The 25,951-nt window shown below is 50.3% G+C and overlaps 1 protein-coding gene across 5 annotated transcripts in view; it reads right to left on the reverse strand.

The window, feature by feature from the left end:
- Positions 1-25,951, reverse strand: part of RGS3 (regulator of G protein signaling 3) — a 220,711-nt gene that overhangs the window by 100,880 nt on the left and 93,880 nt on the right. For all 5 annotated transcript variants that reach the window (XM_054007250.1, XM_054007252.1, XM_054007249.1 and 2 more), the window contains 3 exons: positions 16,697-16,887; positions 13,127-13,210; positions 2,413-2,524 (listed from right to left, as the gene is read on the reverse strand). In XM_054007250.1, coding sequence (XP_053863225.1) covers positions 2,413-2,524; positions 13,127-13,210; positions 16,697-16,887 — 387 coding nt within the window. The remainder of the gene's footprint in view (positions 1-2,412; positions 2,525-13,126; positions 13,211-16,696; positions 16,888-25,951) is intronic.

Below are 25,951 nucleotides of genomic sequence, written 5' to 3' on the forward strand. Positions count from 1 at the left end.
AATACACCATTTACTGCCAAAAGGCAAGCCCCACGGCTGCCAGCACCCAGATCGCCGATGAAGGCTACCAGTCTACTGCACCGTCTACCGCCAAAAGGCAGTTGGCAGCTGCTGCTGTGTAGCAATGCAGTCCCACGTCTGCCGGCACCCAGAGGACATATGGTGACGGTGAGCTCAGCTGAGCTGAGCGGGCTCCATGTTGTCTGCACAGGTAACCCAGGTAACCCAGATAAAAAGGCGCGAATCTATTGTCTGCCGTTGCTGTGACGGGGGAGGGAGGGGCCTGACGACATGTACCCAGAACCGCCCGCGACACTGTTTTGCATCATCCGGGCATTGGGATCTCAACCCAGAATTCCAAGGGGCGGCGGAGACTGCGGGAACTGTGGGATAGCTGTGGGATAGCTACCCATAGTGCAATGCTCCGGAAGTCGACGCTAGCCTCGTACTGTGGACGCGGTCCGCCGACTAGAGCACCTAGAGCATTTTATTGTGTGGACATACACAATCGGCTGTATACAACCGATTTCAATAAAACCGGCTTCTATAAATTCGAACTAATTTCGTAGTGTAGACATACCCTAAATGAGTTTGCTTTTCCTGTGTCATCCCTCACTGTGTCTGCTCTCCCCATATAGTCTAGTGAATGAGTTCACTGGCAGAGAGCTCCTGGAAACAGGCAATGCTAAGTGACTCTTGCAAAAGAAACAAACATACCAGGTGACCTGCATGTCATAAACAGCTCAAAGATTCACTATCCAGAGCTCACAAGGAACTGGAAAAAGCTGACAGCCAAAACTCATTCCCAGAGAGTTCAAATCAGCTGGAGGAGTGATGGGAAATTCACAAACAGGAAACACTCGGTAAATCATTAGTTGGGGAGGACAGCCCCGCTCCAGAGATGTGGACTCCTAGTGCCATCTACACTGGGATACCAAACAGCAGAGCCTGATTCCACAGGAGGGGGACAATTTTGGTTAGACGTATTCCTGGAGGCTTCATCACGTGACATAATCTTTAATTAAAGATTCATCTGTAATTCCTGGAGACTGGGCAACCCTATTCCACAGCAACTTCAGGCCTGGGACTGGGGAAGGAGATGGGGTGGGGAGATCCGGGCAGTGCACCACGTCCACAGCACCTCACGGCTCCACCCACACAGAATGTCAGCTACTCCCACTCCTCTGCCCTGCCCAAGCAGGTCTCCCATCAATCAGACATCTTCACCTGCACCAATTACACAGCCGGACGAGTGCTAGGCTCGCCTGGCCAAGGTCTGGGGTGGCTGTGAGCTGTGAGCCAGTCTGCACAACCCACCAATGCAAACCAGGAACATGAAGCAATGAGCAGGCTAGTCCTTCAGTGCCGGGTCTACCATCCACTCCTCAGTTCTCCATCTCATCTCCATTGCCTCCCGCCCGCCACCCACCGCCCATGTCATCTCCAGCCTCAGCAGCTGCCACTTGGGGGCTGCAGGCTGGAGGGCTGTTCAAAGAGGATTTGCACATGTTCCCAGGTATGCTGGCTGCCCCAGGGAAGGAGAGGCAGGGAACCGGGGTCAGGGAAGGGGTGTTCCTCATTTGTATCTGAGCAGCCTCCCCACCCCCTCCCAGCATCCCAACTGAATCAATTGGCTCAGATTGCTCCCCACCGCTGGAGCCGTCCCTGCAGCCAGCCCATCAGGGGGTGTAGCAGCCAGGCCAGGCAGGCAGCGTGAGAGGAAGGCTCCCAACCCGACCCAGCAGCCATCGGTGTGGCGTTGATGGGAGAAACTGCCCTGGCTAGCTGTGAAGGGAAACCGTAGGCGGTTGAAGGAGGAAGTGTGGTAAGCAAAGGTCACTAGAGCTTAGTCAGAGACCTCCGGAAGAAGCTGCTGTGCTCTGTTAAAGCACCAGAGGGGAAACCTCAAGACTTCGTTTCCTTCACTGTCTCAGCTAGCCACTGCTGCAAACAATATGGCCCCGGCAGGACGGGGAAGGACAGCTCAGCATGGTGACTGCACAGCACACAGCGGCCTTGGAAGGGCCAGCCTGTCATCCCTGGAGACGAGCCCTGTCCACTCCCACAACAGCAAGGGACTGTCTCGGCAAGAGGCCTGCAGTTCCCTGGCAACCAGAGTTCTGCCTATGTGCCCCGGAATATGAACAGACCGGAGCCTGTGCTGGGTGATGGTGGGCAGGGCTGGCTGGAACCCCCAGGGAAGGGAGCTCACTGCGTGTCCTGAGCTCCTCCCATGGGGTGTACATTCAGCAGGACAAGCAGGAGGGGAAATCATGTACTTCTGAAACCCTTGCAACAGCGAGAAACAACGGTGGGTGACGGCATGCTGCCTGGGCTGCCCCACTTGCCAGCGAGCTCAGCGAGCCATTGAGAATCCACCAAAGCCAGGCTTCTGCCTGCTGGCACACTCACCCTCCTGGAGTTTGACACTCTGGAGATAGAGAGGATTCCTCAACACATTGCAGCGCCCGGGCTCATCTTCCTTAGTGAAGAGCAGCAAGTCCGAGTAGATGAAGACGGTCACCTGGAGGGTAAGATGACAACACAGGAGGCATCAGGGGCCATTGTCAAAGAGCCTCCTTCCAGCCTAGACAGGCGTCAGCCCCAAGAGTTAGCCTGGAACTCCAGGGCCTCCTTTCCAGCCCCGCAGAGGCCTCTGGAGACACACTGGCAATGAAGGGAGTATTTCAGACACCGCACAACTCACACTACTTCGAACGACAGACACTTGCTAGCATCAACAAGTTATTAGCCCATCACTCCTACCCTGCAGTCTGTTGTTTCCAGGGGACTTCTGGAGCCCTGTGATGGGAGGAATCAAAGTGTCCAGAATGTAATAGATGCAATTGTTGTGCCCACATGCACACACCCACACCGCTCTCTCTCCAGCCCTTTTTTCCAAGGTTTTCACACCCCAGGATGAAGGACAGGAAATGATTTGAGTTGTGGAAGTTCCAGTCTGGGAGCACATTTACTCTCTCAGATTGCATGAGAACCCATTTTGGTGAGGACGAGGGGCTTTGACTCTGTTTTAACCATCACACACTGTCCTGCTCCCCTCAAGTAAACAACATGTTGGCTCTGAAGGAGCCATGCTAAAGGAGAATGTTTGCAGGCATGTAATGGGGACAAACAATGATACTTAAAAACAATAATTATTTTGGCTGCAATTGGGATGCAAATATTACAAAATAAGAAAGCTACGTGCCTTAGCAACTTAATTCCCCTGAAACTCGGGTGAGGGACCTACTATATATTCATGGCATTAACTGCAGAAATGGAAGGCAGATTTTCTTCTGGGTTTGTACAGCTCCTAGCACAGCGTGGTCCTGATCCATGACTATGGCTCCTAAGTGCTACTGCAATAATAATAATAAATAACAAGCAAAAGAATCAACTCATCCACCAAGTGGGACTCCATGACTCAGATGTTAGCAGTTCTGTCCTACCAGCCAGTATATGGCTCGTCTTGGTTACGGCTCGCTGGCCTCTGAGCTTGGCCAAGTCTCCGCCAGATGCCCAAAGCACACATCCAAACCTAGATTGAAAAGGGGACAGGACAAACCCTTGGGAACCTCTTGAATTTCTTTCTCCTCTAAAGGTGGATGCTTCCCTAGACAGCCAATAGGCGTGTTGTGTGAGGGATGAAGTGGAACAGGAGAGAGCCAACCTGCTGCTGTTCTCCCTGATCACCCCCAGCTCAGTGCCAGCAGTTGTACTGCACCTCTAGGAATGCTGCCACTGAACGATGCCGAGTAACTACCTCAACGTCTTTGTGGCCAAACGTGTGGCAACTTATTTCCAAAAGCAGAAAATTAAAAAACCTGAATGCTTTTTGCTAGGGTTGTAAGAGAGAATCCACTTGCTGGCTTCGCTACTGCTCTGTCGCCACCATTCCCTGGACCACCCTTCAGCCAGGGCACTGACTGAGTCACTGTTTACACATGCAGTGTGGTTCGGAGAGATGAGGCAGATTTCACTAGGCGAGGGGCCAGATTTCAGGTTCTAACAGAATTCCGTACGTCGTGTCAGTGTTTGGCTCTGGCGCTGAAATGAGTGGCCTTGCTACAGTCTGTTTTCCTTCCTGCCCACAGGTTTGGTTTTGTGGAGTTCTCAGGAGTGAAGAACTATGAACCTCGCTTTAGCTTACAAATAAAACTAGCATTGTGTTTGCTTCTCTCACTGAACAGCCAGCGGCCCTGCCCTGCTGCCCACGCTCACCCCCTCAGGGTTTGGCTTAATAATTAACTTCAAGACCAACACAGTACAAACCTCACCCTAAGCCTGCTTCTGAATTTGGCTTGTTCCAAGGGTCACTCCCTGGGGGATCCCTCCAGCCCTGGCCCCAGTTCACTCTGCCTTGTAAGGAGACACTCCAACACTGCCGTACTTTCCAACGGGAACTAACAGGAAACAACGGAGACCAGGAAAAGTCAGCAAAATCACTCTAGCTCCATGGGTGGGGTCGTAGGACATAGTTATTTCCAGACTGGATCAGACTCATGATCCACCTGGTCCAGTCTCCTGTCTCTGGCAGTGGCAGTACCAGCTGCTTCAGAGGAAGGTGTGAAAACCCAGCAGTGGGGGATAATGTGACCTTTGCATTAGGTCTCTCAGGGTACATCTGCAATGGAATAAAAGACCCATGGCATGGCCACGGCTGGCTTAGGTCAGCTAACGCAGGCTCACGGGACTCAAAATTGCTGTGTAGACATTTGGGCTCAGGCCGGACCCTGGGCTCTGGGACCCGCCTCCTCAAGGGGCCCCAGAGCTCGGGCCCGAGCCTGAACATCTACACAGCAGTTTTACAGCCTCGCAACCCGAGCCCCGCAAGCCCGAGTCAACTGACCCAGGCCAGGGTTTAATTGCAGTCTAAACGTACCCTAATAGTTAGAAACTGGCTCAAGCCCTGAAGCCTGAGCTTTGATGTCCCTTCCAAAATGTTTGTTGTCATTAATTATAACAACTCGGGATGTTCTTGTTATCCATATAAATGTCCAACCTCGTTTTGAATCTTGTTAAATTCTTGGCCTTAGCAAGTTCCTGTGGTAAGGAGTTCCACAGTCTAATATTGTGTTGTATGAAGAAGAGTTTCTGTTTGTCACCCTTTAATTTCCTTGAATGCCCCCTTGTTCTTGTGTTAAGAGACTGAGAACAGAAGTTCCCAATCTCCCTTCTCTAGACCATTCATTACTTTGCGTGCTTTTATCATGCTGCCTCCTATTCATCTCCTCTTTAAAGTAAACAATCAAATCTTTTCAATCTCCCTTCCTGGGAGTTTTTCCAGGCCCCTCGTCATTCTCATCATCCTAGGACCAAGAGTCTGTCACACTCCCCAAGAAAAATATTACAGTTCTTTTGCAAACACACATCCCTTTAAGCCCAGTGAAAACAAAAACAGAAAAGTGCTTCCTTTAAAGTAGAGCTGCTCACACACAGAACTTTCCATTCCATGGGAAGCTCCAGCATTTGAAATATTTATTTTATTTTTCTTCCAAATCGGAATGAAAAGCTGCAATTTCAAAATTTCCCACGAAACAAAATTTCAAATTCGGACCCATCAAAATATTTCATTTTGATCATGTTGATTCTTTTCCTTTCAACTATTTTATTAAAATATTAAATATAATATATTTTGTCATATTAAATTGAACACAAAATAGAATAAAATTATTATTTTAATGATATTAAAGTCTAATCAAAATGAATAGAAATAATAAACAACACAAAATGGTTTAACTATATTGAAAATGACAATATTGAAATGAAATGAGAAAGTCGACATGAAACATTTCATCTTTTCCTGTGGAAAATGCCCTGTCAGGTGGAGGAGGAGAGAGCACTGACTCTGAGCTCTGGCCAGGCAGAGGCCAGTAGAGACTTTGGTCAGAGCTGTTTCAATGGGGTGCAGGGGGTGGAAGCTGGACTGGAGAGGGTCTGGGAAGAAACTAGCGGGGAACTCCAGACACAGGTTGCAGACAGTGTGTTTAAGGATCTGAAAGGGTGAGATGGGGCAGTAAATGGAGAGACAAGTAGGGTGAAGATAGAGGCAGAATATCATTTAGTTTAGAAGCCGAGCAGATTTGAACTGAAGATCACAGAGGCACAAACACAGAACATAAAATGCCATTTCACAGTCACTTTTCTGAGCAGACCTACTGGGAACATGGAAAAATTAAAATTCAGCATGTAGAGAAAACAAGAGTAGAGACCAATGCAGACTACACAGGAGATGTTTATACCAGCGGTTCTCAAACTTTTGTGCTGGTGACCCCTTTCACAGAGCAAGCCTAGGAGTGCGACCCCCCCTATAAATTAAAAACACTTTTTATATATTTAACACTATTATAAATGCTGGAGGCAAAGCGGGGTTTGAGGTGGAGGCTGACAGCTCGTGACCCCCCTGTAATAACCTTGTGACCTCCTGAGGGGTCCTGACCCCCCGTTTGAGAACCCCTGGTTTATACCAAACAGGAGCAGGGTCCAGTGCAGACTACACAGGAGGTATTTATACCAAACAGGAGCGGAATCCAGTGCAGATTACACAGGAGGCGTTTATACCAAACAGGAGCGGAGTCCAGTGCAGATTACACAGGAGGCGTTTATACCAAACAGGAGCGGAGTCCAGTGCAGATTACACAGGAGGCGTTTATACCAGGGTGCAAGTGTCCAGGTGGCTCCTGGTTTTCAGAAGGTGCTATTCTACTTTACACCAAAGGCCACACCCATCACAGAGAAATGGTTCCCTCCATGTTCCTCGTGAACCCCATGGCAAAGCCAGGGCAGGGTGAACCCCCCAGATGACTCGGAAAGCCTAGGCACCTGGAAGAGGTTCCTCCTGCAGCGCTAGGAGAATGGCCAACCCTTGGAGGAGGGAGCATTCCAGAAGTTAGGGGTTGGAGAGTTCCAGACCACTGTACAAGGGAGCTGCATTTGAGCTAGTTCTTTCTGGAGCATGTAGAGAAATAAGCCAGCCCTGGAGCACACGCAAAGCATTTCCTGCTGATCTCAGACTGGGGGCGCTGAACTGAGGGTTCGCTGAGCAGCGGCCTCGGGGACTGACTCCGCAGGTTCAGGCAGGATTCTAACTGCTAACAAGGTGGGTCACCAGAAGCGCTACCCAGCTGCTCCAGTGCGGCCCCTGGCGAGGTGTGGCCCCCCACACCTCTCTCCCGAATGGTGCTGTCACTGCTGTGACCCGAGCTAGCAGGGGCACGGAGGTGCAGAGAGTTTCCTGGGAAAGGTCCTTTTCACACATTCGTAGATTTCAGAGGTCAGACAAGACCATGATGAGAATGCAGCCTGCAGAACATAGGCCAGAGAATTCCACCCAGGGCTTCCCCCAGCATGCCCATGCGTGCCCGCTGAGCTCCTAAACAGCACAGCCAATCTCCAGCGTTTTGTACCGACTGAGCAATAGTGCTACATAAACTGATAGACCTGAGTTTGTCAGTGAGGGGGATGGGAGGGTCAGGGATGGGGAGGGGTAAGAGGGGGGTCTGGGGTAGGGAGGGGAAGGTGGGGAGGTGTCACTGGGGCAGGATGGCAGGGTGGGGTGGAGAGGAGACGTGAAGTTGAGGGGGTGTCACTCGGGTGGGATGGAAGTATGGGGGTGAGGAGGGGAAGGTGAGGGGGTGTCACTGGGGTGGAGAGGGGAAGGTGGGGGGTGTCACTTGGGTGGGATGGCAGGGTGGGGAGGGGAAGGTGGGGGTGTGTTGTCAAGGAGATGTGATTGCAGTGTGGGGGTGGGGAGGGGAATGAGGGATGTCACTGGGGCAGGATGGCAGGGTGGGGAGGGGAAGGTGAGGGGGTGTCACTCGGGTGGGATGGCAGGGTGGGGGTGGGGAGGGGAAGGTGGGGGGTGTCAAGGAGATATGATGGCAGTGTGGGGTGGGGAGGGGAAGGTGAGGTGAGGGGGTGTCAAGGAGACATGATGGCAGGGTGGGGGTGGGGAGGGGAAGGTGAGGTTAGGCGGTGTCAAGGAGACATGATGGCAGGGTGGGGGTGAGGGGGTGTCAAGGAGACGTGATGGCAGTGTGGGGGTGGGGAGGGGAAGGTATTGAGCGATTAAGTCTCTGGCCCAATCGGACTTGTCAGGCTGGAGGGAATTGCCGTGAGTGGCAGTTACTGAGAGGCTGCTTTTGAAACCTCCCCTGGAGTTCAGTGGGTCCGTCTGACCCATTGTCCCAGCCCGGCCCAGCTACCCCACTCCCAGCTGGACCTGGCACCCCAAGCACTGGGATCTTGCAGCACAAGGCGGTGAGGAACGAGCTGAAGAGAAAGTCCTGCTTGTGTCTCTGAGGTGGGGGCTCGGGGCGTGTGGCGCTCCCAGTGCCGGGTTCCGGCTGCCCCGAATGGAATCCCGATGGCTAGGAAGGCAGGGAAAAGAGGGAGCAGGGAGAAGAGGGGCGTGGGGACTTCTTGTAGCGTCAGTGGCTGCCTTCAAGGGCATTAGGGAATGGGCCAGACAAAGGCAAAGTACATCTAGGTTCCTCTGCAGAACAGGCTGCAGCATTCTGGATTCTCTGGCTGGAGGCTTGTTGGGGGGATTTCGGAAGACCATAAAAGCGGGAATTGCAATACAGTCTAGACAGGATGTGTGTGAGGCTTGAATAAGGATTGCACCAGAGGTAGGGCCAGAGAAAGGACAGATTCTGGCAGGGCTCCAGAGATGGAGACAGATTCCCTCCTACAGGAGATGGAGGACAAAGGGCTTCGGGTTCCTGGCTTTGGAAGTGCCAAGTTATGGTCCAAGTGAAGGGGATGATGATGGAGTCCGGGAGGAAAGGCAAAGCAGTTCATTTTGAACCAGCTGCCTCATGGCTTCCCGCTCCTGAATGATTCAGAGCCCAGGCAAACAGAGGGATCAGAGAGCAATGCCCACCACTCAGAACTGGTGTCCTAGGCTGAAGCAGGCCAGGGTGAGAAGAGAAGGTGGGCAGAGGGCAATGGCACACTGCAGAGAGGAAAGGGGATTATCCGGAAAATGAGAGCAGACCAGAGAGTGAGATAGAGAAGGCCGAGGGCTGCCCTGAGATCAAGCCAGGTGGGAAGAGACGTGTGACATTCTCCATCTTGGGGGAGCGTCCTGGAACCCCCATATTCCTCATTTTCATATAATCGTGATCTTACATAGAAAACAGGCCTTGTAAGGTAACAGGGGAAAGGTTATGATCTGCTGAAAGTCATTTCTCTATCCATACATGTATATCATTAATGCATGTGAAATTATGAGAATTGTGGTTGTATGGTGGTCACTAAAACATGCTGTAAGTTGGGGAATCAGCCAGATATTAGCTCTCCAGAGGCAACAACAAGGAAAGTAACCAACGCCTGGGTGGGGCGTTAAACAACCTATCACCAGCCATTGTCCAGCAAGGGAGCTACAATGCAATGACTCACCTGCATGAGGCCACACCGGCGGAACTGCCTAACCTTGCCTGGGGACTTAGCAATGCCCCCTGTACGTGCCTGGACTTGTGTTTTCCAAGTGCATGGTCTGGCCACCTGCTGGACTTTTTATCCTGCCCCCACCTATACTGCAAGCAACTAAGACACTGAGAAGAAGACAAGACTCCAACAGAAAAGATTGGCCCAGATTTCAAGGGTGAAATCTGTATATTAAGGACTGCAATATCCAGTGAGGTGAGAAAACCCGCTTAATCTAGCTGTTGCCCAGTCTAATAGGGTTGAGAGCTTAGACTGTGTGCTTATATTTTATTTCTTTTGGTAACTGACTCTGACTTTTTGCGTATCACTTAAAATCTATCTTTTATAGTCAATACATTTGTTTAACTGTTTATCTTTACCAGTGAGTTTGTATGAAGTGTGGGGCAAATCTGCTCTAGTTTGACAAAGGCTGGTATATGTCTACTTTCCATTGCTGAAGTGGTGAACCAATTAATAAATGTGCACTGCCCATCTTGAGCAGTGCAAGACGGTATATTGCTGGGGTACAGTGCTGGGAGCTGGGGGGATTCGGCTGATGCCTTTCTCTGTGTGATTCATGAATGGCTCTGGGAGCATTCATGCAATCTAGCTGGGTGTGGGGCTCCACCTGCAGTTGTGCTGAGTGATCACAGTGCCTGGAGGGCTTGCTGCTGGTCACTAGCAAGGCATTGTGAGACACAGCCCGGGCTGGGGAGAGTTCAGAGGGCACAGAGGTTCCACAGTCTCAGGCTGCATCTCAGGCGGATCCCATCACAAGAAGGATCCATGACTCTATAGTATAGGGTGAGACTCTGCTCTTGGGCATGCCCCGTAAATCGGACATGAAAGGTTTAAGGACGACAAGCAGATGCTCTCAGTTCCACTGGAGAAGGGAGGTCTCCAGCTTTCTGAAGGGATGCGCTGCACCTGCCTCCTGCCCTGCCAGGTCCCATGAGATCTAGATAAATTCATGGAGGATAGGTCCATCAATGGCTATTAGCCAGGATGGGCAGGAATGGTGTCCCTAGCCTCTGTTTGCCAGAAGCTGGGAATGGATCACTTGATAACCTGTTGTGTTCATTCCCACTCTCATCCCCTAGACGTGATAGACCACCAGGCCCTATTTGTTCTCTGGCGCCCTCACTCTGACAGAGCTTGGACGTCTACAGCAGGGGCCCCAAAATGGCTAACCAGAGCCACTTGGCTATAGTGACAGGGCAGCATATTTCTTCTAGCTAGAAAAGCCTCAGCATGACCCTCTTCATGTTCCCATCTACTTCCACTTCCTGCCCCCCGACCTTGGCCAGCCAGAAATGGCAGCTCAGTGACACAGGGTTAGCTAACATTTTGCTGCGCCGGAGACAGGCAACTCCAATCAACCTGGAGTGGGCATCAGGGCTAGACTAAATCATTGCCCACAGAGGGGTGGTGGGGAGGTAAATATTGTGACAGTGCCTCCACACCCATACAGGAGAAGCACTCCCATAGCTGAGTGCTCCACTGATGCTGCATATACCTGCACTTACTTGGGGGGCTCTGGAGCCCTAGAAGAGCCGTGACAGTGAAGGACATTTGAGGCGCAGGCAGGGCAAGAGTCTAGTTGCAAATCAGTGATGAGTTTCCCAAGTTAATGACACAATTTTCCAATGACTTTCATGGAAAGACAATGAATCAGATCAGAAAGATGGCGGGATTATATTTTGAACATCATAGAGAGGAACAGGAGCAATTTAACAGAGCTGAACCACACAGATGCTTGTGTGCCATTGGCCAGGAGTGAGGTGGTGCTTTTCTGAGACTCTGCAACCAACCATCCAAAAACATGAAACACAAAAGGATCTGAATAGCAAATGACAAGATCCTTCTGTGGCTGCATGGACATGACACAGAATTTCGTGCAGCCAAACAGGTTACCGAGCATCCGAGTGACTACACACGTATCAGCTGAGCTGGTGGAAGAACGGATTTTTCCGTTCGTGGCAGTTCCAAAAAAATCAAAACATAATTTCAGTTTGGGCTGAACTGAAACCAAAACTTTTGGAGTTTTCAGTGAATCTAAGAAGCCGAAAACATTTCATTTTGGGTCGAAGGAATTGATTTTTAATAAAAGCAAAGGGACTGACGGGCTGGATTCACAAAACCCAGCTCAAGGAGATGGCGCTGATGCTGATGCCCCCTTTAGCCCAATCGTGAGGCCACTCACCTGGGAGATGGGAGACCCAGGTTCTAATCCCAGCTAGCAGGAACTAGAACCCAGGTTCCCCCGCGCCAGGTGAGCACCCCAACCCGAGGTTGCTGAGTATTGCAGTGGGGGCTCTCATTCTCTCCTGTTGAGGCTGGTCAGACAGCATGAGAACGACTCTGACTTGGTGGGTACCTGGGTCCAGTCCCTACTCCAGGGAGTATTTATACAAACAGAACAGCTTCAACAGGACATATTGACCAAGACCCATCCCCAGAGAAGCCCATAGCCAGGGGTTAGCGCACTCGCCTGGCGGAAGGGGGAGACCTGGATTCATGCCCCTTCTCCAGAGCAGGGATTTGAACGTGGGTCTCCATACACCAGGGGAGTGCTCTAACCACTGGCTGAAGGAGTGGGGGTGCCCAGGTACCTCTTCCTCTGGGGAGGCTGATATAGAAATCTAGCCCAAAAAATTGAAGTGAGATGTTTTGTTAATGTCAAAATGGTTCATTTCAGCATTTCCAATTTAAAATTATTGTTTTATCATTTTCATTATAATTATAATTTTCATTTCAACCAAAAATATTCCCCCAAATTGACACAAATTTGTAAAATGTTTCAGTCAACCCAAATCTACATTTTTTGGCAATCAAATATTTTGACGGAAACCTTTCTCCCACCTCTACTTGGACAGGAAAAGGAGGGTGCTCCGCATGACAGTGTTTCAAGCAAAATCATCTAAGAAAAACTACATCTAGTCCCATGCTTTCACAACAGGCAGAGACTGGTGACTAGAGCCCAACGGAGCCTAGACAAACCTCTTCTTCAGCTTCAAATACTTGGGGTTTGCAACGCCTACATTTTGGATCCAAATGAAGCCAAAGCAAAACTCAGCTGAAATCACCAGATTCCCCGGGTTTGGCTGTTGAGCCTTCTGATGTACACAGCCTGGCTCAAGCATGTAACCAGCCCTGGTCTGGTTGTCAGGGTTTGCACCCCCCTCCTGATAACGCCGCAGGCACAAAACGCAGCAAGTGAGGAGGGGCCAGGGGTTAGGAGAGGGCATATTTCCCCTTTCCGGACCTACACTTACCGAAAACCAAACCCTGATGAAATCTAGGTATGGTTTCCCTTGAAGCCTGTTTTGGTTTCTCCAGTTTGGGGAGCTTCCACAGTGCACAAAGGATCCCAACCCTACCCCCGGGATCAGGTCCTGAGCCAACAGTTAAGCAGAAACAAAAACCTCCTGGCTTTTAGGCAAATGACTGGCATGTGTCTGGTATTCTCTCGGTCTCATGCCATCAAAGTGGAGCCGAAGAAGAGAAGACTCCAGCACCTGCTGTGGCAGTTAGTCTATCCCAAGATGAACTGGCTACAACTGGTTTTGAATTCCACTGGACTGAAGCATTTTAAAAGTCAAACTCTGACCTTTTCAATCGAACCCGTTCGATGCGTAGGAATGGGTTTAAGAAGCATGAGCACAATAACCATGTTAGGAGCGACTGAAATTCTCACCTTTACAGTTTTGCTTCTGCCTTCATGAAGCAGCAGCTCCTCTGACAAAAGGAGAGTCCGGACCGGGTTGCAAAGGTCTAGAGGCTAAACATGAAAAAAAAAGGACCCAGAACGTCAGCTCGAAATGAGAAAGTTTCCCATGAAACCTGTGTTAACTCTCCACCCCCCTGAAGCTCCGAGCCTTTAGTTTAAGCTGTAAACCACTGAAAGTGAAGCTGCCAGGAGCTGCCCCGTGACAGCACATCTCTCAAGGCTGGAAACTCTGCAGTCCAGCGAAGTGATAAAAGGGAGAAAAACCCTCACATTTAACACCTATGTCATAGGAAGCTATAAAAAGATTATCAGCAGCTTCTGCTTCTCTGTACATTACTTCTTCTGCAAAGCGTGGGCTTGCCTGTGGCGGCTCGGAGCGCAGGAAGCACAACCACAGCAGTAGCCCACCCCGGGCTCATCTAGCTTCAACACAAATATGGGGAGCTACATATTTTTAATTGAGTCACTGAATTAGCAAGATGAAGAGACTCTGGGCAGGCGCCTTCTCTCCTTCTATGCTGCAGTGGACTTTGGGCTACAGAGCCAACTTTGCAGGGGCAACTTGCTTTGACACTGGATAAGCCAAGAACTCAAAAAAAAAAAAAAAAAATCAGTTGCTCTGATTCCTGCACAATGCTGCCAAAACCAGCTTCTGAGACAATTGCATGCAGAAGATCATTCAGAGCAGTGTAACTGCTGCCTTGAATGGGACTTTGCTCTGCAAAGCCTACAAGATGAAATACTGCAAAGCACAGAGGCAAAGTCTGAACTCACTGAAAGACACTGTCGTTAATATCAGTTTTAAAAGTGTGGGAACATTTCAAAGTGAAACCAAGAGTCCCTGACTTGGAAAGACAATAAAACAGTAACAAAGCCCCAGTTATGTTCTTAGGGCACGGTGAGTTCAGATAACGCATGCAATACACGTGTAGTAGTTGTGCTGTGGAACGCAGTGATAGGGAAGGGAACTTGTTTTGAAAACTAGATTATGGAACTGGCTGGGCTCATCCCAGAAGCTGCAAACTGAGTCAGCTGCAAACTGCTATGAAAGAAGCTGTCCGCACCTATGTTCAGTCCATGTAACCAAGCAGGGCTGAGGAACAAGTGTGTCCCAGACAAAGGAATGCTGGGTTACCTGCCTGCCAAGGTCTCTGATGTAACTCAAGCACTGCAAAGGCCCAGACACAAGGCAGCTGCAGGTGTACACAAGGCAGCAGGAAAAGCCAGGTTACACTGAGCAGAGCGTGGCACCAGCCCTCTGGAGAACAAACCTATCAGAGGTTTAGGGGACTGTAAGAAGTGCGGGGAAAGGCAGGTTGTTATCAGGGAGGGAACAAAGAGGTTAGGCCATTTGTAGCCACAGTGGATCCAGTGGATCCCAGCCATGTGGCGTGGTGACACTGAGAGTGGGGTGAGGTGCGAAACTGCCTTGGACAAGGATGGTCCCTGTTAAGTTTTAGCCACTAGAATGCAGGTTCTATTTTTGTTTTATTTGTAACTATTTCTGTTATCTCAGCTTAGTGTCACTCAATCTCAATTCCTTTTCTGTATATTTACTCAGTGCAGTATATTGAAGTGTGACTTCTCAGCTCATCCAACAGGCTGGTGTGCATGCTGCTCTCTGCAGACAGCAGACGTGGTAACTGCTGGGAGTTCCCGTGACCAGAGGCTAGGTACTGCGGGGCTCACTTTTTAAGGACCTTTGGGGACTGGAGTGCACCTGAGGTTAACCTGCAAGGCAAAGTAAAGGCTGGCAGAGCTTTTAAGGTATTTGTTCAGGGACTAACAGACTGGAGGGTCAGGTGGATGATGCACATCCCTCTGCGGCAAGGGGTAACAAGATGACTCCCAGTCCTGAACTTCCTGAGAGGGCATCACAACAGGATTCCCTTAGGTTTCCTGGGACCAAATGCAGGACTATTCAGTCATGAAAAGCTGTGCAATACCACCTGGGCACAAGCAGGAGGTGGAAGCCCTAAAACCAGCTCTTATCATCAAAGTCAGAGCTAAACTGCAAGACCAAAGTTTGTGGGATTGGGAAGTTAGAGCCCCCTCTCCACCTTACCATCCATCTACATCCTGATGCCTGTCTTGACGTGCTTTGATTTTAGGGCTGCCAAGTGACAAGACTACATGAAATTCCTAGTTACATTCCCAGCTGCACAAATGCACCTTTGCAGCCACGAGCAGAAGCTATGTCGCTCAGTACCTTCTGTAATGAGAACTTGGTGGTCGAAACCCAGGCTTGACTGGTCAGGCTTCCCCCAAATGGCTCAAGCAGCCAAGCACCAAAGGTGGAAAGCTGCCCTTTTACAACGTCAACCACAGAAGCTAGAGAAGGGGAAGTCCATCCCCTTACAAGAGCAGGACGTAGTTCCCCAGAGAGGCACTGAATGCTAGACAATACTAGGAGGGGGAAGCTGAAAATGAGGAGGGATCCAGTTCTTGGGTACACATTGCATGGAGGATTTCTTTCCCTTCTATGACAGTATCTATAGTCATCACTCAAGCTCTGGCGGCGAACTCTGTGCTTCCTGCCAAGAGGCTGCGCTTGGCAGCACCATCCCCAGAGTGCAGCACAGCACGTGGACAAGGGTCTTTTCCCACAGCCAACAGCTCAGTTCCCTGACCAAAGACTTTTGATGAAAGTCGATTCTATCTGTAAATGGTGGCTTACGAGTGGGTCTTTGAGGCACAGAGGTGAATGAAGAGCTTAAAGGAATAGTATTTTCCACAGTGGGATGCAGATGTGAGGCACGTTCTCTGGCGCAAAGAGCAGACAGCACTGCAGTTTGTTAGAGTACTTGAAGTTAGCACGTGCAGGGCGAGTCTGTGATACACGGGCTGCCTTTGGGCCACACCAGGCTGGGTAAACAGGGGAAAATCCAATTGTTTAATTTCGTTATTTAAATTACGTTTTTCTTTTTTAAAAATAAACCTGTTTAAAATGAAATCTGAATTTAATACAAGATATGTTAGGGCCTGAACTTCTTATAACTTAATTGTGAATGTGAAACGAGTTTTGATAAGAGAAATTTACATATCCAAAATATTTAAGATTAAATAAAACAATCAAAATAAATGTTATATGCAGTTTTGTGTGTTTAATTAAATCCCTGTTACCATCCTAATGCGGTTTGGCACAAATCATGAGCCAAAAGTTCATTGTCTCATAAATAAGCAATACATCATTCCCCATTTCTAACATACTAAATGTACACTTAATAAGAATCTGACAATATTAGGCTAGATAAATGACTGTGTACCTTATTATAGTGTTAGTGTGTACCCTGCTAGGTTGCAAAAAGATGTACCAAATCTAGTGTAAAGGCACTCTTTGGTTATAAATCAACATGTTTTATCAGTTATACCAGCCAGAGAGAAAGCACCTTTCTTTAGAAAATAACTGGAGAAGCTGATTAAAATCGATGATTTAAATCCAGGTTTGCACTTGGTAATTTAAAACCCCCTGATTTCAGTCAATCCCCTCTGGCCATACAGCCTGGTTTCCAGATGTGCCGGGAAGGGCCAGCTTACCTGCACAAAGACAGGGAACACGAGCACTTTGGGGGCCAGTGTCACATAGGTGCCATAGCTGGAGTGCGGGATATGAGGCCTCACAATGGTGCAGTTCTGGTAGTTCCCATAGCTCTTCATAGTTTGCACTGTCTTCATCAGCCTGGATTTCCGCCCAGATCCCGTATGGGATTTGCCTTTCCCTGCATTTCCTGGGACCATGAGAAACCAAAAGAAAGCAAAGGAGAGAGAGCGAGAACTGAATTTCCAAGGGTCTAGTCCACTCTGTCATTATAATTCCTGACATCGCTGATAATGCAAAGGGGAGTAACTCGAACTGAGAACTGCAGGGAATCAGTCTCTCTCAGCATTATAGGGCATGGAGCTACAATACTAGCTGAGTGAGCCAAAGATTAACCAAAACATGGGGCCAAATCCTCACCTGGCACAAACAGATTTACACCAGCTGAGGATCTGGCTCCATGGACTTACACTCATACGCACAGCACAGTGGGTGGGTGGTACAAGGGTTTTATCAGCACTGATGTGAAATGGTCGCATTACTCATGAACACCAAAATGCCAATAAAACCCAGTCAGTAACCCAGCACCCAGCTTGGATTTTGTACACACCGTATGTGGTCAGAAATATTCTGCAAATGGTTTCGAGTTTTAAAGAATGTAATTGGCATTATTTGTTGTATGTGTCCAATGGAGCAGGGCTCAAACTCATAAAAACTAACAAATGCAGAACAGCTCTAAACATGAGCGTAAATAGACCCACAACTGTCCCATACCTTGGGACCTTCTTCCCATTGCTAAGCACGGACACTCCCCTTCTCAATGGGATAAAGAGTCATAGAGTTTAAGGCCAGAAGGGTCCATCAGATCATGTAGTCTGATATCCTGTATATCCCAGGCCATCGACACCACTCAGCACCCGCACACTCAACCCAACAACAGAACTGAGACCAAAGTATCACAGCTGGCAGGAGACCAGACTTCTGGCCAGGAAATGATTAAGTGAGAGATACCCAGATAATCCTGGCAAGTGACCCACATCCACATGCTGCAGAGGAAGCCAATCCCCCCGCCCGCAGGTCACTGCCAACTCGACGTATGGTGATCAGTTAGACCAGGAGCATATGAACAAGAACCCTCAGAGAGAGAATCCTCGGTGCCACCACAGAGCACCAGCTCACCCCGTCCAATGTCCCATCTCTGGCTGGGGCCAGCCCTGATGCTTCAGAGGAAGAAGATAAGGAAAAAAACCCAAAGCTCCCAGGCCTAGCCCTGCTGGACTTTAAAACGGTGACATTTTTTCATACAGAAATCCTGTCCCTGGTCCAGAACTGAACCTTGCCTAATCCTAGGGTATCTGGGGCCAGGGGAGCGGATTTCATATTATGGGGAGAAGAAAACATTCTCAGGCAGGTAACTTTTTTAACTGCAGCTCTGAGAAGCTGCTCAGGGTGGCAGATGCCCAAATAAATGTCAGAAAAATGGATTTGTAAATATATTCGTAAGTACATGAATGACCCCAGGCCTCTCCAAAGCGATCGAGTGGCTATTCCAGCTGCTCAGACATGGTGAATGTATATTTCAGTGATGACTTGTGAGTGAGAGTGGCAGCACCCAGCCCACATAGTTTCGGTTTTTAAGCATTGTATTTCATCTTCACACCCAGGAAATCTGACCATTAGTTTTCTTTCCGGACAGGTACCAGAGTCGGTGGTGCTCTGCGTGTGCTGGGAAGATGTTTGGGGGGCCGCTTTGCTCGGATATCAACCCACTCTTTCCTCACTAGTGGCATAATTTAGACAGATCAGAACCTTGCAGATTGCTGGGAGCATTTCCCCACACCCACAATCGGAGGCCTGGTGCAGAGAAGCAAGAGACCTGCACTCTACAGCTGAGGGGGATTAATGCGATCCAGAAGCCTATTCATGTCACCCCTCCCTCTGCATTAGAAGGTGTAACCCATCTAACTTTTCCTTCTGATACTCGTTTTACAGCTCTTCCTTTTGGTTACCCCCGGGATGCCCAAGGGGAGCGGGACAGTGGCAGGGAGGGGAGCGGATCATTCTCAATTAGCCAGAGACAGGCGCATACCGGAGCCCGCAATCCAAACTCACCCAAACTATCTCAGCACACTTCCCTAATCCCTGCAAGACTGTGCCCTACACACTCTCTTTCAACTGGCCGAGAGCTGGGAGTGGCGGCACCATCCCACACTCTCCAGCTGAGCCTTCCTCATAGCGACAGGAGCCGCTTTAGAAGGTGACAGTCAGAACTGCGTGCAGTCCCTTGCATGGGGGAGCTCACATACAGCCTGTGGTACAGTGCTGGGATCACTGCTGAGCACAGGCCCTAACTGATGGAGTTTCATGGATCTTTTACTGGCGTGCAGCACTCGGGCATTTTTAGGTGGGGCTCTCTCCTGTGCTTCCATCCTAGCAGTAGCTGCACTGGCTGGAGAATGAGTTAATTGCCTTCAGAATGCCAGCTGTAGGGGTCAGCAGTGCTTCTATGTCCGGGGAAATTTCCCAAAGTCTGGGAATTTGTGAGTAAAATGTTTTGAATGAAAATTCCCAATTTCCCAAGTTGAAACATTTTACTCACAAATTCCCAGGTTTGGGGAAATTTCCCAGGATACAGAAGCACTGTAAAAAACTTTATCTGGGAACTTTTCACTAGATTTGGGAAATGTTTAGCACTAGGTTGGGAAAAGTTGCCACCATGATCTAGAAGCACTCATTTAGCATGGTTGCTGGTTGCAAAGCTCCATGTCTTGTTACAGATTAAACTAATGCCATTAATAACACTAATGATAGCAGGACAGCTCCTGGCTACAATGGGCATAGCTAGTAACACAGCCTTCTAGTCAATTACATCTATGGGCACTGCCTTCGACACACCTTCCACCTGTGTGCAAACCACATGAAGATGGGAGAATGTAACCCCCTTCCTCTGCCTCAAGTGTCAGCATAGTCTAAAGTGACCGACCCCTCAGAACTGGGGGTCAAGAGAGCTGTCTTCTAATCCCAGCCTGCCTCTGACTCATGAGTGACCTTGGGGCAAGTCACAGCCTCCAGTTCCTCGGTTTCCCCTTTTGTAAAATGGGACTAACAACATGCACCTTTCTCTGTAAAGCACTTTGGGATCCATAGGTGGACAGTGTTAGATGAATGATAGGTGATTTATGGGGGAAGCTGCTCTTTTCAGCCAACTAAACACCTCAAATCCTGGCACAGTTATACCCAAGTGAGAATCTACCAGCCGCCGAGCAATGCTCCCCGCTTTCAGAACAGCTGCATTCCCAAATGTTTCAGAGTGGCCAGCTGCCAGATTCATTCATCTGTCAGCAGAAGACACTATGCAGGTTCCACTATGCCTGGAAAGCAGCATGAGTGAACGTGGGACAAATGTTATGGTAAAGTGCGTATGCCGTGCAGGTGTAGCCGTGTTGGTCCCAGGATATTAGAGACTGCTGTTACAGTAAGTGGCACTCTCAATGCGTCACTGAACAGATGCATTCAGCTGAGAACTCCGCTTACCCAGTCAAAGGGCGACGGCTGCAGAGATAGCTAGTGGCCTAAGTACTGCTTTTGGGGGACAATGAACACTGCTCCTAATAACCCTCCTTTGGAGCTGTCAGCCACCCCCTTCAGAGCCTTCTCAGAACTACCCCCAGCAAGCTGGCGTGTGACAAAGATGTGGGGCAGGGGAGTTCCTTGCCTACCAAGAAGCAGGTAGCTCTGAAAATGCAATGCCAGGGTGCTGCCTGTCTGGGGAGGGAGGAGACTGTCAGTTCATCTGGCCCATGGGTAGTGTCAGAGGGGAGATTCAAGCAGGGCTGTCAAGCTGGGGGAAGTTGTAAAATATTTCCTACTGATAACATGTTGTTTGCTGTCCCCCTGGCCAGGGTGGTGGCTGACTCCAGAGAGAGCCCTCTTTGGAAAGCCTCCCTGTGACGTGGGGCCACTGAAAGCACTGGGGAGGTACAGGGGGACCCAGACCCACCCCAGGGGTCTCAGCCTGCCAGAAGTGACTCCTCCTCACAGCTGCAGCACCAGAACTGGACAGAGTGCAGGAGCTGGTTTGCAGTACTCCAGCTGCCATCCCTCGTGACCCCAAGGAGCCAGAGCAGGGCCCAGACCAAGGGCCTTTGGGGCTGGGAATCTAAGTTCTGTGTCGAGATTTCAGGGCAAAACTACACCTCTACCCCGATAGAACGCTGTCCTCGGGAGCCAAAAAATCTTACCCCGTTATAGGTGAAACCGCGTTATAGCGAACTGGCTTTGATCCACCGGCGTGCGCAGCCCCCCCCCTCCTCCGAGCGCTGCTTTACCACGTTCTATCCGAATTCGCGTCCTATCCAAATTCGCGTCCTATCGGGGCAGAGGTGTATTGCCAAAGGGATCTGGCTGCATTTCTCTGTCAGCCAAAAGCTGCTGCCCTAGTCCGCGGGGATGCTGCCCCTTCTGTGGCTGGTGTTCCACATAGACCAGGGAGAGGACCAAGCAGGCAGTATACTCCGAGGTCATCCATTAGGGCTTAAGTAGGGTTACCATTCGTCCGGATTTACCCGGACATGTCCTCCTTTTTGTGCTAAAAATAGCGTCCGGGGGGAATTTGTAAATCACTCAAAATGTCCGGGATTTCCCCCCTCCCCCGGCAGAGCAGAGCGAGCGGCTGGGAGGGCTGCAGGAAAGTCCCGGGCTGGACTCCGGAGCAGCTGTAGAGGAGCCGGATCCGCCCTGCATTCTGAGCCGGCAGCTCTCCCCTGCAGCCCGGTCCAGCAGCACTGTGCAGGGCCAGGGACCGGGTTTTGTTGTGCTGGGGAGTGCAGCCACGTGTCCGGCTCGCACAGAGCCCAACACCCTGTTCTGAGCAGCAGGGTAAGGGGGCCGGGGGCAGGAGAAGGGGCAGGGAAGTTCTGGAGGGGGCAGTCAAGAAACGGGGGGGGGGTCGGGAGTTCAGGGGGGGGCTTTTTGGGGGGAGTGGAGAAAGTTTTGGGCAGTCAGGGTACAGGTAGGGGGTAGGGTCCTGGGGGGCAGTTGGGGGGGGTCTTAGGAGGGAGCAGTTAGGGGACAAGGCACAGGGAGTCTTAGGTAGGGGGTGGGGTTCTGGAGGGCAGTTAGGAGCAGGGGTCCCAGGAGGGGGCAGTCAGGGGACAAGGAGCAGAGGTGGGGGGCTGGGAGTTCTGGGGGGGAGCTGTCGGGGCAGGAGTGGGGAGAGGGATCGGAGCAGTCAGGGGACAGGGAGCAGAGGGGTTTAGATGGGTCGGGAGTTCTGGGGGGGGCTGTCAGGGGGTGGGGAGTCCCAGGGGTCTGTCTGGGGGTGGGGGTGTGGATAAGGGTTGGGGCAGTCAGGGGACAAGAGGCAGGGAGGCTTAGATAGGGGGTGGAGTCCTGGGGGGCAGTTAGGGGCAGGGGTCTCAGGAGGGGGCAGTCAGGGGACAAGGAACGGGGGGAGGGTTGGGGGTTCTGGGGGGGCGGGAAGTGGGAGGGGCAGGGGCAGGGCTAGGGCGGGGCTCCTCCCGTCCTCTTTTTTGCTTGCTGAAATATGGTAACCCTAGGCTTAAGTCAAATGAGACTCCAGGGCATTACTAGCAAAGGAATCTTGCCTAAAGCAATGTCCCTCTGCTAGGGCCTAGTGCTTGGGTACAGCAGCGTCAGTACTAAGAGGCTGCATAGGCTGCAGTCCCTCCAGTTGCCCGTTCCTGAATCCAGCCATTTCTGTTATGACCATCACAGAGCGCTCTGCATTTTCTGCTCCTACCTTTGCATTGCAGCTGAAACCCATAAGAAGAAAGAGGAGTGTCCATGTACCAGCAATGCAGATACAGGTGCGCATGTTCTCACCACAGGTACTAATGCGGAGAGTGGACTAGATGATACATCTGAGGGAAGGGAGCAGAAGGAGACTCCACCGATTGGAAGGCATGAGATGCACTGTCCTAGGGATGGGGGTTCCACAACCACTGCTCCCAAGAGAAGAGGCGGGCGGTGGTGGTCGGGGACTCCCTCCTCAGGGGGACTGAGTCATCTATCTGCCGCCCTGACCGAGAAAACCGAGAGGTCTGCTGCTTGCCAGGAGCTAGGATTCACGATGTGACGGAGAGACTGCCGAGACTCATCAAGCCCTCGGATCGCTACCCCTTCCTGCTTCGCCACTTGGGCACCAATGATACTTCCAAGAATGACCTTGAGCGGATCACTGCGGACTACGTGGCTCTGGGAAGAAGGATAAAGGAGTTTGAGGTGCAAGTGGTGTTTGACCATGGGACGAGTTCCAAGAAGGAGGAGTGCTAGGCAGAGGCGGGTTCCACCTAACGAAGAGAGGGAAGAGCATCTTCGCAAGCAGGCTGGCTAACCTAGTGAGGAGGGCTTTAAACTAGGTTCTCCAGGGGAAGGAGACCAAAGCCCTGAGGTAAGTGGGGAAGTGAGATGCCGGGAGGAAGCACGAGCAGGAGAGTGTAAGAGGGGAGGACTCCTGACTCATACTGAGAATCTTAAGTGCCTATACACAAATGCAAGAAGCCTGGGAAACAAGCAGGGAGAACTGGAAGTCCTGGCATGGTCAAGGAATTATGATGTGATTGGAATAACAGAGACTTGGTGGGATAAATCACATGACTGGAGTACTGTCATGGATGGATATAAACCGTTCAAGAAGGACAGGCCGGGCAGAAAAGGTGGGGGAGTTGCACTGTATGTAAGAGAGGAGTATGACTGCTCAGAGCTCCAGTATGAAAATGTAGAAAAACCTGAGAGTCTCTGGATTAAGTTTAAAAGTGTGAGCAACAAGGGTGATGTCGTGATGGGAGTCTGCTATAGACCACCAGACCAGGGGGATGAGGTGGACAAGGCTTTCTTCAGGCAACTAGCAGAAGTTACTAGATCACAGGCCCTGGTTCTCATAGGGGACTTCAATCACCCCGATATCTGCTGGGAGAGCAATACTGCGGTGCACAGACAATCCAGGAAGTTTTTGGAAAGCGTAGGGGACAATTTCCTGGTGCAAGTGCTGGAGGAACCAACTAGGGGCAGAGCTCTTCTAGACCTGCTGCTCACAAACAGGGAAGAATTAGTAGGGGAAGCAAAAGTGGATGGGAACCTGGGAGGCAGTGACCATGAGATGGTCGAGTTCAGGATCCTGACACAAGGAAGAAAGGAGAGCAGCCAAATACGGACCCTGGACTTCAGAAAAGCAGACTTTGACTCGCTCAGGGAACAGAAGGGCAGGATCCCCTGGGAGAATAACATGAGGGGGAAAGGAGTCCAGGAGAGCTGGCTGTACTTTAAAGAATCCTTATTGAGATTGCAGGAACAAACCATCCCGATGTGTAGAAAGAATAGTAAATATGGCAGGCGACCCGCTTGGCTAAACAGTGAAATCCTTGCTGATCTTAAACGCAAAAAAGAAGCTTACAAGAAGTGGAAGATTGGACAAATGACCAGGGAGGAGTATAAAAATATTGATCAGGCATGCAGGAGTGAAATCAGGAAGGCAAAATCACACTTGGAGTTGTAGCTAGCAAGAGATGTTAAGAGTAACAAGAAGGGTTTCTTCAGGTATGTTAGCAGCAAGAAGAAGGTCAGGGAAAGTGTGGGCCCCTTACTGAATGAGGGAGGCAACCTAGTGACAGAGGATGTGGAAAAAGCTAATGTACTCAATGATTTTTTTGCCTCTGTCTTCACAAACAAGGTCAGCTCCCAGACTGCTGCACTGGGCAGCACAGCATGGGGAGGAGGTGACCAGCCCTCTGTGGAGAAAGAAGTGGTTTGGGACTATTTAGAAAAGCTGGACGAGCACAAGTCCATGGGGTGGGATGTGCTGCATCCGAGGGTGCTAAAAGAGTTGGCGGATGTGATTGCGGAGCCATTGGCCATTATCTTTGAAAACTCTTGGCGATCGGGGGAGGTCCCCGATGACTGGGAAAAGGCTAATGTAGTGCCCATCTTTAAAAAAGGGAGGAAGGAGGATCCGGGGAACTACAGGCCAGTCAGCTTCATCTCAGTCCCTGGAAAAATCATGGAGCAGGTCCTCAAGGAATCAATTCTGATGCACTTAGAGGAGAGGAAAGTGATCAGGAACAGTCTTCATGGATTTGCCAAGGGCAAATCCTGCCTCACTAACCTAATTGCCTTCTATGATGAGATAACTGGCTATGTGGATGAGGGGAAAGCAGCGGATGTGTTATTCCTTGACTTTAGCAAAGCTTTTGATATGGTGTCCCACAGTATTCTTGCCAGCAAGTTAAAGAAGTATGAGCTGGATGAATGGACTATACGGTAGATAGAAAGCTGGCTAAATCGTCGGGCTCAATGGGTAGTGATCAATGGTTCCATGTCTAGTTGGCAGCCGGTATCAAGTGCGGTGCCCCGAGGGTCAGTCCTGGGGCCAGTTTTGTTCAATATCTTCATTAATGATCTGGAGGATGGCGTGGATTGCACCCTCAGCAAGTTCGCAGATGACACTAAACTGGGAGGAGTGGTAGATACGCTGGAGGGTAGGGACCTAGACAAATTAGAGGATTGGGCCAAAAGTGGTAGCAGATGACAGAACAAGCAGTAATGGTCTCAAGTTGCAGTGGGGGAGGTTTAGATTGGATATTAGGAAAAACTTTTTCACTAGGAGGGTGGTGAAGCACTGGAATGGGTTACCTGGGGAGGTGGTGGAATCTCCTTCCTTAGAGGTTTTTAAGGTCAGGCTTGACAAAGGCCTGGCTGGGATGATGTAGGGGGTTGGACTAGATGAGCTCCTGAGGTCCCTCCCAACCCTGATATTCTGATTCTATGAAAAGAAATCTGATGAGGTTCAACAAGGACAAGTGCAGAGTCCTGCACTTAGGACGGAAGAATCCCATGCACTGCTAGACTAGGGACCGAATGGCTAGGAAGCAGTTCTGCAGAAAAGGACCTAGGGGTTACAGTGGACGAGAAGCTGGATACGAGTCAACAGTGTGCCCTTGTTGCCAAGAAGGCTAATGACATTTTGGGCTGTATAAGTAGGGGCATTGCCAGCAGATTGAGGGATGTGATCATTCCCCTCTATTCGACATTGGTGAGGCCTCATCTGCAGTACAGTGTCCAGTTTTGGACCCCACACTACAAGAAGGATGTGGAAAAGTTGGAAAGAGTCCAGCGGAGGGCAACAAACATTATTAGGGGGTTGGAGCATATGACTTATGAGGAGAGGCTGAGGGAACTGGGATTGCTTAGTCTGCAGAAGAGAAGAATGAAGGGGGATTTGATAGCTGCTTTCAACT

The sequence above is a fragment of the Malaclemys terrapin genome, chromosome 17, assembly GCF_027887155.1.
Source record: "Malaclemys terrapin pileata isolate rMalTer1 chromosome 17, rMalTer1.hap1, whole genome shotgun sequence".
Lineage (NCBI taxonomy): Eukaryota > Metazoa > Chordata > Testudines > Emydidae > Malaclemys > Malaclemys terrapin.